Source organism: Mastacembelus armatus, chromosome 4, assembly GCF_900324485.2.
Source record: "Mastacembelus armatus chromosome 4, fMasArm1.2, whole genome shotgun sequence".
Taxonomy (NCBI): domain Eukaryota; kingdom Metazoa; phylum Chordata; class Actinopteri; order Synbranchiformes; family Mastacembelidae; genus Mastacembelus; species Mastacembelus armatus.
The window spans coordinates 6,599,210-6,613,063 of NC_046636.1; the positions used below are offsets into that span (position 1 = coordinate 6,599,210).

The 13,854-nt window shown below is 39.0% G+C and overlaps 1 protein-coding gene across 2 annotated transcripts in view; it reads right to left on the minus strand.

The window, feature by feature from the left end:
- Positions 1-1,136: 1,136 nt before the first annotated feature.
- anos1b (anosmin 1b) overlaps positions 1,137-13,854 on the minus strand; it is a 34,664-nt gene continuing 21,946 nt past the window's right edge. Inside the window, exons 6-15 of one of the 2 annotated variants that reach the window (XM_026323219.1) lie at positions 13,587-13,716; positions 10,598-10,691; positions 9,941-10,184; positions 7,400-7,538; positions 5,861-6,097; positions 5,449-5,543; positions 3,578-3,740; positions 3,062-3,294; positions 1,835-1,978; positions 1,137-1,691 (exon numbers count right to left, since the gene is read on the minus strand). In XM_026323219.1, the coding sequence (XP_026179004.1) occupies positions 1,838-1,978; positions 3,062-3,294; positions 3,578-3,740; positions 5,449-5,543; positions 5,861-6,097; positions 7,400-7,538; positions 9,941-10,184; positions 10,598-10,691; positions 13,587-13,716 (1,476 nt within the window). In that variant the 3' untranslated portion in view covers positions 1,137-1,691; positions 1,835-1,837. Of the gene's footprint in view, positions 1,692-1,831; positions 1,979-3,061; positions 3,295-3,577; positions 3,741-5,448; positions 5,544-5,860; positions 6,098-7,399; positions 7,539-9,940; positions 10,185-10,597; positions 10,692-13,586; positions 13,717-13,854 lie in introns of both variants that reach the window. The other variant, XM_026323220.1, reaches the window with a different exon arrangement.

Below are 13,854 nucleotides of genomic sequence, written 5' to 3' on the forward strand. Positions count from 1 at the left end.
TTAACTCTGATTTCTCCCTATCACATAATCGTATTTACGCTGTAGTAAATCAGCTTTGAGTACTTTTTGTACTCAACGTTTGGGACTTGATTTGGAACATTTCGCACTTTTCTTTCTTTCCTAATTGGGACTCGAACCTGAAACCTTTTGCTCCGCTGCACCCTGCACTCACTGTTGGTATAAAATTTCACTGCAGTGAAGGCAGCACAGATATCAGGAAAACTCCCTCTGGCTCAGAAACAGGTTGGTATTTGATTTCTGATTGATTCGGTATAATTTCTCATTGGGGTTCAGTACCTCAGTGTCTACAGAATAATGTATATTACAGACTATAAGTGGAACTGATCTGAATAAAACTCTTCGATAATAAAAATGAAATTTAAAATTAGAAAATGTGTTTGTGCTTTTTTAACCAACTGTGAAAATGTGAACACATGAAAGTAGGACTGAAGGTGATTGTGCCGAACTGAACAGTAGATTCCTCTGGTTCAGAAAACTGATTACATGAAAGTTGAGAGGAGCGATATCTGAAATTTGTTTAAAAGAACATTCTCAATCCTGGTGAGGACCAATTTTATTTGGTACTCATTTGTCATGGAGTAATGCATATGTAACTCCTCTTCTTCGAAGCTGCTTGTAAATCACTGACACTTTGACTTATTTTGTTAGTCAGTAGTGTGGAAATATCTGAAAGGCGCTTTTGTTATTTCCACAATGTGTCATCATTTTTCTCAGCACATATAACAACCCAGGTCACTGACACACTGTCTTAATACTCTTTAATTACAAAAACTAAAACAGGGAAACAATAAATAAAACAAAATTAAAAAGTATCAACAGTAAAGTATCAAAAATGGTTACACATAGAGAATATTATCGGGGTTATTACTAGTCGTCTGACACTAGATATTCCCAATCCAAACAATAACATGACTTTTGTAAAACAAATCTACCACAGGTATAGCTTAACATGTTAACTGTGAAAATGTCACATATCAGTGTACCATAAGGGAAATCAATGCTGCATAAGGTCAAAAAATGCATCACACAAGCAAATTCAGACAGTTTTTATGAACAAATTTCAAAATATCTGAGCTTCAGTATTTCTGCAACTCAGACCCACTAGTTTCAACGAAAATGCAGCAGATTAGCCATTAAAATAAACACAATCTGTTACTATACATTACTATTTGTACATAAGGTCAGTGCTATACTGTTCTCCCCTACCATGACCAAATACACATATGAATATGTTTCTTTACAAGTGTCCTTTTGCTCCAGTGAGGTCTGATAATTAGACTTTGTCATATCAAACATGGTGCAAGGAGTCTCACTGTACACATACATCTCTTGCAATGCTACAGCACTGTGCCATTTATGCTTAGAGGAATTGTACAATATCGTGTAAGGCAGGGGTGGGCACCCTGGGCCTGCTTGTTTTCCAACTATCCCCTTTCCACTCTCAGATGAGAGTGGAGTGTGGAAAGATAAACTGAATTGGTACCTTTCAGTTTCTGATTGGCTGAACACACCTGATCCAGCAGTAGGTAGGGCAGGAATAGTTGGAAAACAATCAAAAAGTCTTATTTTATAATTTTAGTCATGTTCTCTGCACTGAATAAAGCTGTTGGCTGAAGTTGTTGGTAAAGATGACCAGGGGCTCACTGTCAGTGGCAGATGTGGGGTTTGGCCTGGAAGAGATAATTTTTCGGAATAAACAGAATGAAGATAAAAGAGTTAGATAATTAAATGGAATCAATGAAACAAATTCTTTGCTGTTTTATTGTAGTTAAACAAAAACACTGGGCTTTCGAGATTGAGAGAGTACTACTACCTATCAAACTGTGGCATTGAAAGCTGGGGTGTGAATGGTTTTGGAGACCACAGTGCCACTGTTGCCCCCTGCTGTTAGCACCTGGAGCTGCAGCTGATAAACACTGTCAGCCTGAAGACCAGGAACTGTCACTGACCGCTGAGACTGTAAATGAATGAAAAGGGTTAGTTCTCACACACAAAGACACTATCCCTCCTACGCAAGTCTGACTAAGAAATAACCTGCTGAAATGTTAAAGGGTTAAGATGCTTCAAAACAACACTAAAACTAAGTCAGGAGCCTTTAAAAGATGACACTGAGGTTACTATCCTCTGTCTCAAGCTTTGCCCTGGGCACAGAAAGCAACAGTTGGCCTGCAGGGTGGCAAAGATTCAGAAGGTCAACAGTGTATGATGGGGCAATGCCAACTGGTGCCTTAAAGACAGGCAGTAGAAGTTTAATCCTGGTGACATACCTGTTTTGATAGACAGTTGATTTTTTGATACTGCAAAAATGTGTATGGAAGGTGATGTCTGAATCAAAAACCACTCTTACATAAATGACCTTGAGTTACACACTCCCTGTGTGCTTGAGGACCAAAGACCACTACTCTTATTGTCCTTCTACAACAAAGTTAAACCAACTATGTGTTTAGTCTGCTTATTACTTTACACCTTCCCTAATCTTTCTATCCTAATGTAAATCATAAAAATGGCTCATAATTCTATACTTTTATTTTTAAAATAACCTAAAAAAATCTTTTAGAACAGTTGGGTACTGTAGTTTTAAGCAAACGTTACTCAAAGCGAAAATAATGCGCAATTAGAAAGAATATTCAACCACAGATTTGATCCTCTGGTGAGTATGTCTGTCAGCAGGACAGTGTACAACACTGAAAATAAACTTCAGTGCCCATGTTCATTGTGAGGGAGAAATGAAGTCACCTAGAGTAGTGGTGTGGCTCAATAATAGTTATACACAATAAGTGAGGTCTAACGCACAGAGAAATAAATTAAATCAGGCTTAGGCTACAGAGCCAATAGTAGTTAGGATGAATTCATTGTTGATTTTTGGCTTTAATGTGATATGCTGATAATAAGATACAGAATGCCACCCCAAGTATCTATTACAGCTGTACTATGTCATGATGTTTACTTTAGCACTGCCCATACCCACCTAGCCCTCTCACAGTCCTTAGGCATCTTCCTCTGGCTAATAATAAAATACAAAGCTCGCTTTTTCTCTCACCGGTGCGACTGTCTGTGTCTGGGAGATGCGTGTGCCTTCCTGTCCCTCTTTTGCTACAGTAACACCTGACTGCAGCATCCAGGTGAACTGGAACCCCTCAACAGCGGCTGGGACCAGTGCGTGCTGGGACATCCTCCAGCGAAAGGTTGTGAACAAGGTGCCATTCACTTGCTGAAATTCTGCAGTTAGCCGTTCTGGACGCAGTACAACCTTTCTGCTGGACAGGAGGCGCTCTGACACAAATAAAGGACACAGAGCTGCTCTCTCTTTGCTTATCACAGAACACTTTTCTAAGTTATTTCTGCATAGGTTCCATAATACAACTTTAATTGTCCATAAAAATGAATCAGAATTGCATTAAACCAGTTTACTTTGTGCACATAAGCAAAAAGAAGAGAACGAAAGTTGCATGAAAAACTTTGCAGAGCATTTTTTTTAAAAACAGGCATTAAGGGGTTACATCTGCATTAATGAAGCTCAAACATTGCCTGTACATCTGTGTTTAGTTACTCCTACCCTCACTGCTACAGGGCAAAGCTTTGCCTCCTCTGACCCTGATGGAAGAGCAAGTTGGGGTTGTAACCCAGGCAACAGCCTCTGATCCTGGGTCAGCCTTCATTGCCACGGTGACCCGGTACTTACAGGCAAACTGCAGACCTGTTATGGTGTGATGGGTGCCCTATAGAGAGAAAATCTAGTTAGGAATAAAAGGGGTGATTAAAGAGTATAAAGTGTACACAGCTGGTTGTTCAAACTGGTCTATGACAAGGTTCCCTAAAATTCTCTATTTTTGTAAAGAAACCTGTCTCATATAAGCAGCCTGTTACAGCCATGTTAAAATAAACACCACAGTCTGAAGCAGCACTTGGCAGCCTTGTAGGTTGGCAGCTTCAAATGACAAGAAATGGCGTAACTGTTTAAGAAAGCCTGGAATCACGTTCTGTGACCTCAGCAAATTACACACAACACTTTGATATTTATCAACCCAGTGGGTCTGTGATCATTTTAGACGAGAGGTTACCACTGGGACAACATGGATAAAAATCTAATCCTGGTGAGCTCAGTTTTCTCTTGCCACACATTATACAACCTTACCAGTTTCACTTTTAAAATGCTTCGCTCTATACAGCGGTTTCAGAAAGTATTCAGGCTCCTTTGCTTTTGCAAGGTGTTGTGTTTTATACTTAATTGTTTATAAAATTGGCATTTTTCAATCTACACTCAATAAACCACAATCTTAAAATGAAAATATGTTTTAGGAACTTTTGCAAACATTTTAATAACTGAAATCTTTTATTTACTAAAGTACTTAAAGCTGCCAGTGGGAGCTCTGAATAAAGGTTTTGAGTCTTGGACAAGTCTCTACAAGCCTGATTTGGGCAGTTTATCCCATTCTTCCTGGCAGATCCTTTCAAGCTTCTCTAGACCTGATGGGCCACTGAAGGGCAGATACTGCAGCTGTCGCAGTGTTGTCTTGGCTGTATGCTCAGGTTACTGTCATGCTGAAAAGTGAACTGTTGTCCCAGCGTGTCCCAGTGTCTGTTCACTCTGGATCTGGTCACCTTTCTGTCCAATGCCTTTTTCACCAGTTAGTCTGCCTGAGCTAGTGGCCAATTCTAGTCCGCATGGTTCTGGACTTCTTCTACTTTGCAGTTACTGAGGCCACTGGACCCTTGCTCTTATCTATGCTAACAACAATTTTATCACATACTGACTGGTGCAGTATGCAGTAGAAATTGTGTACACAGGTGCGTGCCTTTCTAAAGTACTTTCAGTCCACCACAGATAGACTCCAATCAAGTTCTACACACAACACAGGGATGATTAAAGCAAACAAGGTGCAGCTGACAACATTATGGGTTAGCGTGTATAGTTTGATGGGACAGAACCAGCAATTTTACATTTAAAGTGAAATAGATAAGTGTGCGATACTTTTGCCTGCATTTCAGACAAACTTTGCCATACACTGAATGCAATCCAACATTATAGCCCTGCAATAGATGTAACTCTCTACAGTAAAGACAAAGCACCTGGGTAAATGTAAACAGTATATTCATTTGTTGTGTTACAGAAATTGTAGATTCGGAAGCATCAATTAGTATCATTACTTTAAGAAACAAACTGTAACTGACACTCAGAGGAATAGAAATAGATTTGATATGATAGTTTAAAAGTGATGTCAGACCAGGATGATGGCAGAGATACAAAATTACAAGTAGACAGAAGATGAGATCAGTCCAGACTGATCTGAGTTATGGTGATGAAATCTGATCTCTAAAACACATATACACACCAAGAAACATAACGACAATGCTTATATAGAAACAAGACATCAATATACAATTTCACAAACACAGAGGCATAAACCTCAAACAGGATAGTTATACCTGCACAGTTGTTGTTCTCTCTGTGCTTGTAACATTAGTAGAGCAAGTATGTGGATGCCACCGCAAAATGTAAGGGCCAGGGTGTCTGTGTCGGGCTGCAAAGCAAAAAAAAAACAAACAAACAAACAAACAAATACAGATCACATAAATGGATATGTGTGCTTGTACCTGTGTAATAATTTATTGTATTTGTAGTTTCAAACCTGAAAAAATATGTCACAAAGTACAGTGATAATCATTTTTGTATCCTCTTATGTCTGGTAACACTGTCTTATATTTTAGTTGTATTGCTGTTGTTCATAGTGTATGTTCAAATGAGCATTAATTTCGCATTTGCTTTTATTTATTTATTTTTTACATTGTATTTATTGAGGATATTGTTCAATTGTCTACTGATTCCAAGTCAACTCACCATGGTTGGACCACTTCCAGAACACCTTGACCTGCAGCTGGTCGTCATGGTAATGAGGGGAAGCGGCCTCCAGGCGCAGGTCGCCAGAGGTGATTGGGTTCAGGGGGTATTCAGGCTGGGGCAGAGAGGAGGAGCGGGGGAGGTCAGAGGAAGGTGGGGAGGAGGATGAGAGGGAAGGAGAGGAGGGAAGGGAAGATGAGGAGGAGGAAGATGGGATCTCATTGGAGAAGTCTTCACCTTTGATGGAGGAGAAAGGACAAGAAAAAAAAAGTTTTGTCAGGTTTTAATTTTCTTGGATTATAAAAGCTCATTCATAACAAAACCTTGTTTCTTACCCAATAAAATCACAATTTATGTCAGAATCATAATTTTAAATATTTGGATGCAGCAGAGATGTTGAGTTTGTATGTATGTTTCTCTCCTGTTTACAGTGCAGTAAGCAGCATTTGTTCAATAGCTGTTCTGAATACCCAAAACTAGCAACATCACAAAAACATATCACATGACTCCATGTATGAAACCTGTTACAGCACATGGAATTTAATATTGTGTAAGGAATACCACAAACTGGTGGTGAGATTGCCGCAAAGTAATCCTGACTGACTTTCTGTGGCATAACCAACACTTGTTAGTACTGTGTGAAACAAGGCCAATACATGGACTGTCAATTATTAATACTGCTGAATTATAAATGCCCACATATTGCATATAAAATTGCTACAGTATGTGGTTTGATAATTGAGCAGCACCGGCTGACCGGCAGGTCACCTATAAATACCTCTGTTGCCCGACCATTAACGCTGCCACTTTGTACTGTGCTGTGTGTGTGTGTGTCAGTGTGTTTAAACAGAGCTGCTGCAGGTAGACAGAATATGCCGACAGTCAGAAAATGCAGCTGCTCTGAACAGCTGAATATTTGGGGTCAGGCTGCTAGGGGAAAACTTAGGTGGCTGCATTGTTCCCAGCAACAATTTACACCACAGTACTTAACCAGAAGGTCTGAGTTTACTGAGCAGCTCTTACCTTCATAGTTGTTAATGTTCATCCCTACAACATAAAAGACTTCAAAACTTACTGGACACTCTTAGGGCTAGTTAAATATTTCTAGGTAACTTTACACCAGCCTGTCTTCAATCAAAAGAGAGAATTTTTATCCAAAGTATTGAGAGAGATGGCTTTAAGGCAATAGTAAAAATACTGGACTTGTGGTATGTAATATTAAACCACACATTTTACACCTAAAATAATTACCCCTTAAAATGAACTACAGCTGTTGAGATGAAGTGGTGCAGCCATGCATATCTACAATCTTACAGTAACTTGTACCTTCTATGAATTTCTGTCTCCAGTAAAGCACTAACAGTAAATAACATTAACTCCTAACAGAAAAATAATTACATACCCAGAGTCCTGCAGGCCTATGTAATGTATACAGTAATATAGAGCACACTATTATTGTCAAATAACCTAAATCTAGCATGAAATCAATTTTCAGGTCACAACACAAAACCCAGTAAGAAAGATACATTTTTCTGTTACCTGTATGAGTGATAGTAGTAAAAGCAGTTTGGGCTCTAGGACTCTTCAGTCTCTTCTGACCCCAATAGGCCACTGTCTGGACAGACAAGAAGTAGGAAGTGGCTGGCAGCAGACCGTGAAGCCACAACTCACACTGTGCCTATAACAAATTTAAAAATGTGTCACAGAAACGTAAGTTTTCTTAACCTTTTGAAATTTAAAACCTTGACTACTTCTCAACTTACACTTATTAGTTTCACCTGCTAAAATTTGATTGGGGCCTGATAAAAATTTCACAAAATCACACCTGAATAATGCTAACGGATTTCAATTACCAACCGCTAGTCTAAAGCAAACAGTATAGTGTCCACAGTTACTGTCACAACCTTCATCATCCTCACTGTCTTCATAATACTCCTCTTCCTCATCATCCTCAATCTGAGTACAGAGACTCTACTTTGTGACTGACAGTCCAGACCTGTTATGCATTAGCCCAGTGATTGACTGACAGCTGATTGACAGGCTCTTAGCCTATCAAGTCTGTGTGGGCATAGTCACAACAAAGAGATGTTTAGATGATAACCAGGCTGTGTGTGTGTGCGTGTGTGGTTCTGTATGTGCATATAGTTAAGTCTAAACATGAAAAAAAAAAAGCAGTTTTCTTGGTGAACTAAAGACAAAATGGAGTTAAAGCTTTTCCATTGCACTCAAAATAGACAAAACATATGGCTTAACGTGCTGTAAGTGTGTGTGTGTGTGTGTGTGTGTGTGTGTGTATTTGTGAAACAGAGAGCACGAAAAGCCTGGATTTCTATTTTGGTGCATAATGTCAGTGGATATTATATGTATGAAGATGATGCTTATTTAAAATCGCTGATTCAGCAGAAGTTTTTCCATGTTTAATTACTTCCTCCAATTTTCTATTGTATTTCACGTTTAATGTTAAATCCTTCCAGTCCTACTTAAAATCCTGATTGACAGCATGTATGTTTTATGCACATCCATGGGCTATATCATCATGTGGTAATGGAAAGCAATAAACAATAAATACCATCTGTGATATGAAAGCAATTTACACAGCATAGCAATGTTACTCTGGTTCCTACCTGCCTGTTATGATGCAGCTGCAAGTAGGAAACACTAGTTAGGGGCCCTCATTTAAATTCCAGGCCTCTCAGCCAAGCAGAACAGAGGAGCAGACTACAGATAAATGTCTCCACCAGGCTCATCTGGGATCGCCATCACTACTTAGCATAGCTAGGTCCATATGAGTATACTTGCATTAAAACATAATTTAAATTTAAAACACAATTTTCTTGAGTGAATGCTCACTTCAAAGTTAAATGGACTTAAACTTAAAAGATCTTATTTAAAAAAGTACTTTCATCATTTACTAAAATGATTGAAAAAGTTCACTCACTCACTACACAGGCAATCATACCTGTTGCATCAGTGCTGAAATAGCTGTTTATGGTGATTATGGGTATTTTGGTGCTGCCGACTGGACTAACTGCATTTTGAACTTGTTACATTATCATTACCCTTATAATCAGGATACCAAAATCCACCCCTTTGGGTGTTAGTGCTCCATTAAACATAATTTCAGAAGTACACCAAGACATCTGCTATATTTCTTAATAAGTTCAAAGCTATTTTTGATATGAGCAACAAGACAGCAATGATATATGCTATCATTTTGTGAAACCACTGCATATCCCATCATTCTCTTGTTTTTGTGCTTCTTAACATGTTGTGCTGGCAGTTAATGTACTGCATAAACCTCTAGAAACCTCTATAGTCATGTAACTTTGGCTTTATAATATATGTCCATATGACCATATGACCACTGATACACTCTCTCCGACATGCCTCCGTGCTGTACTGACTGGCATATTGTCCATACATTCTCAGATGCTTTGACTTGAGTTAAATACATAATCTAAATGCAGGAAAGCCACTTCTCCCTGCTGTCAGGGAAACCTTAACTATATAGTCAATCTGTATAGTTAGGTGGTTAGGTTGTCATGTTACTCCAGTGCTGTCAGACTGTCATAGCAGTCTTACAATTTTAAGTATCATGAAGACAATGGTGTGTTTGTCTGATTGCATTTTCAGATCCACAAGGAACATATGGATAAAGTCTGCAACAGACTTCACTAATGCAAAAGCATTCTAAACAACAATTTAAGGGTGAACCTGTCAAAATCAGATCTACTATGATATACTCACAAAATGATTTTTTAAAATATATCAGCATCTAACATCATGAAACTATATCCACAAACCCAAATTAATTCTAAAATGTTTAATAGTCTTTATGGCATGCAAGTTTATTGTTTTAAATACTAAGCATTTTTATTAGGTTTTAAGTTCAGTGTGTTTTTAATACCTACCTTTGGCTCATTATACACTATAAATCAACATACTTTTAGATATCTCAGTAGTGCATCCAAGTCTATCTCATGCTTATTTGTGCTGAAGTAAAAAAATACATGTTTTCGACAAAATATAATACCTTTATAAACTTAATTTTTCATTAGGTGACAAGAAAAGTTTCCTTACCCCCTGAGTCACTCTGGTGTTGCTCTCCTTTTTACCCACTTCAGTTGCGTGTGGGTGTGTAGACCGCGTGTGTATGTTGTTCTGAACTGTATGTGTGTGTGAATGTAGTGTGTCTGTTCGTTTGTACACTGTGTGTGTATGTCGAGCCATCCAGGTGACTCTGTAGTTGTGGACTGGCAGGTCTCCCTCTCTGGGGGGCTCCCAGCGTAATAATACTGACACTGTAATTGAGCTTCCCTTTAACCTGATGAGAGAAAGCAACAAGTCAAACATCACAACATGGACATAAACAAATTTATGGTAAAACACAAAAAGTAAGCAAACAGATGCATGTAAATTGACATATCGACAACAATATATGTCTATCCCCCTAAGCACCATTATTGGGGTGTTTTTGCCTTTATTCACAGTAAATCATAGATAGGAAGCACCTGGGGACGGAGGCAGAGAGAGGGGGCAGACCTGCTACACTGGTAGGTGGCCAAACCTTAAACACCAGCATCACAAATTGTGCTCCCCCACATGGAGCACCTGCCGTAACCACTTTCCTATTGGGGTGCACCACAGCCAGCCATGTTGATAGATGCCTCATATCAAAGCCAGCAAGAAAAGTAACAGATTTGTGTATAAATGAATTTTTAAAATCTATTTAGATACCTATCTGTGATGTGGGACCCGGGCTGTGAACCTGTCCATTCTAGAGTCTGACTGCTCACTCTGATGTTTATTGGAGGTTCTGGAGGAGAGGGGTCTGTAGAGTAAGACAGAGAAATATAGTCAGAGAGAGGTGGCCAAACTAGTTTTAAAAATAAAGTCATCTCCACAGTCATTATCATAAGGACATCTTTTCATTTGTTGCAGAGGGCCAGAAATATCATATATGTTGTTGGTCCTCAACACTACAGTAATTCATAGAAAAAAAACTTTTAAATAAATTTGTGTACTTTTTTATAGAAAAATAAATATTTGGGTGTAATTAATGGTCCACTAAAACGTGTTTTAATGCTATGCTTGGAATAATGCATTCAAATAAATAATTCACAGTTACCCTGTGTGAATGTGCCCTTACTTCACTGAAGAGAACAAACTCAGGGTAGCTGCATTGGAGGTGCAAGCTTCCACATCACACTTGGTTAATCTGCGTACTAGATCACAAATAGCTTCCAACGACACAGCCTATTTCTTATTCTTTCAAACATCAAAATTATAACATTGTCTGTTTCTGGTATGACAAAAAATTAGCCAAGCATAAATGGTACAATCATCATCGTACAGAGCGTATCAACCAGACAACAACCTATTGTTTATTTCTGACTGTCCTGTCAACTCAGAAATTTAACATTTCACAGTTTATATCTGGTGAAATAAACAGTGACTGGCTTTAGTGTCCCCCCCCCCCTACAGCTTGGTGACTGTTAACTGTGTAACTACAGATTAGACTTTTGAAATGTAAAACTGCACCGGTAAACCCTGAAAAACTCCTTAATCAGCCCTATGGAGTCAGCTCTTTATTCCAAATGTTGTTCATCAGCTTGACTGAGCTGTCTAACAAGTCAGTGGTCAATGTGCCACAGTGGGGCAAAATAAAGAAGCCATTCCAGGGGGAAAAGACTAATTTCCTCATGATCTCATTCAAAGCAAATCAGATTTGCCACATCAAAGGTGAGTGATACTGCAGGAGCATAAAGCCTAACTTTTCAGTAGCTATCACAACAGAGACCAAAGGCGACTACTACTAGTCACTATTTGCCTCCAAGATGAAATCCTGAGGTCACTGCTCTTTCAGTGCTGGCTCTGCATCTCATTACTGCCTCAAACCCCAGTCCTGTATTTGATTAAAACTACAAAATGTATCTGATTAGAACTACATCCCCGATGGCAGGCCTCCCACAAGCCCCGGGCTGTGCTTGGCTGACCTAGATGTAGAGATCAAAGTTAGGGCAACATATTAGGGCTGCACAATCTGGTCTGTTTGTCTGTGCATGTGTGTGGTGTTTCTTTGGAATAAGCAGGGTGTCTCTTAGTGCCAGCAGTAATTGCCTGATCAGAACCAAAACACACACTCTTCTCTGGGGGTGTTTTCACTCTGTCTCCCACAATCATCTAGATTTCAGTCCATTTTTTCATGAGATAAAGACATCAAGATACATTTTGTGATCAAGATATTCCCCCATAATTATTGCTGGCAGGTCATGTGCAAACCCTAATGTCTTAACTGACAGGAAACAAGGTTTTCAAAGTCTCTCTCTGGCTAGCATCAGGTCACAGTGAAGGAACCTCAACCATCTTGACATCTGCAAGCTTCCTGGTTTTTGACCCCTAACCTCCAGGCCCTGACTAATCAGACTAATGAACTGGAAACACAGACTCTGACTGAATTCAGATTGGCATTTGGAATGTCGAAGTGTGTCTTTAACCTTTAACCCAGGTCCTAAAATACATACAAGCAAACACACATGCACACACTGCATCTTAAAGGAATAATTCAGCATTTTGGAATATGTATACCAGCACTTATTCTTTTACTTGCAGAGATAGAAAATATCAATACCACTCTTATTTCTGTCATTTGTACACAAGGTCATAACCAGCAATTGGATAGCTTAGAATAAAGAAGCTGAGATACAAAATCTAAAACAGAATTTTTGGGTCAGGATGCTTGTTGCTATGTGGCTAGAAGCAGTAAATTCTTGAAGTATAAAAGAAACATACAGGCGAGTATGTCTAAAAAAACACATTGCTTATGTGCATGCCCAAAGAAGCATAATTCTAGCTTTATATACAACATACAAACATGAGTGTTATGTGGATCTTCTCATCTAACTCTCAGCAAGAAACCATCTAAGCATATTATCCAAATGTCCAACTACTCCTTTATATCCATGAGCTGTTTCAGTGTGCCATGGCAGAGGCTGTAATGTTTACAGGATAAAACTCTACTGGAGCCATGAGGACTTAAACCATTTGGTGTTTTGTTGATGACGGTGGAAAATGCTGTCTCAGACACCTCCTCATAATCTCCCATATGTGTTCAGCTGATAAAGAACCTTTTTCCAAAGCTTGATCCAACCTGAACTCATTATTCACCTACAATCATGCTCTGGCCCATCCTGGCAGGGGATTCATATCACTAGTCTATTCTGGCGTAATACCAACATGAGCGAAGTCTGCTAAGCATTAGAGCTAGGAACTCCTACAGTGTATGTGTATGTGTGTGTTACTCTCACTTTCTCCTTGTCTTACAAACCACACTGGGATTTCACTCTTGCACTAAACCAATTGAATGTATGTGTGTATCTGGGCACTAATATGTGCATATGTGCAATCTGCAGTTGTGTGTATATTCTATTTCATGTCAGTGTTTTATGGACTGCCTGATAGTTTCCCTGCTGTGTGTACCTTATCCATCAACTGAGCGAAAGTAAGAAAGAACAGGCAGAGAAAGGGAAATGTTTCTGAGTTTCTGGCTTCCTTTAGAGACATGTTATAGAAACATATCTGTCACTTGTTAAGTTTGATATTTTTTCTCATGACATAATATCAAACTTCATAGGTTATGAAAACATGTGATGTAATCATCGGTAGGCCACTCATAACAGCTCTCTGAAAAAAATGACAGCGTCTGTTCACAGTCTGCTTGCAGTACCTTTACTGGATATGTAGTGTTTGCTCGGTGTGGTAAAGCCTCTGCTGCCGTGGCTGTTGATGGCTGCTACTCTGAACTGGTACCAACGCTGAGGTCTCACATCCGACAGAACCACATCTTCAGAAAGGGTCTGAAAGTACACACACACATCACAGGAAAGGTAGATAAGAGAAAACACTTCTTACTCAAGTATTTGAGCATTCAAACTGTATTTATCTGACAGATATATTGATTTATATTTCATAAAAAAGCTGACATTTATTGTCAC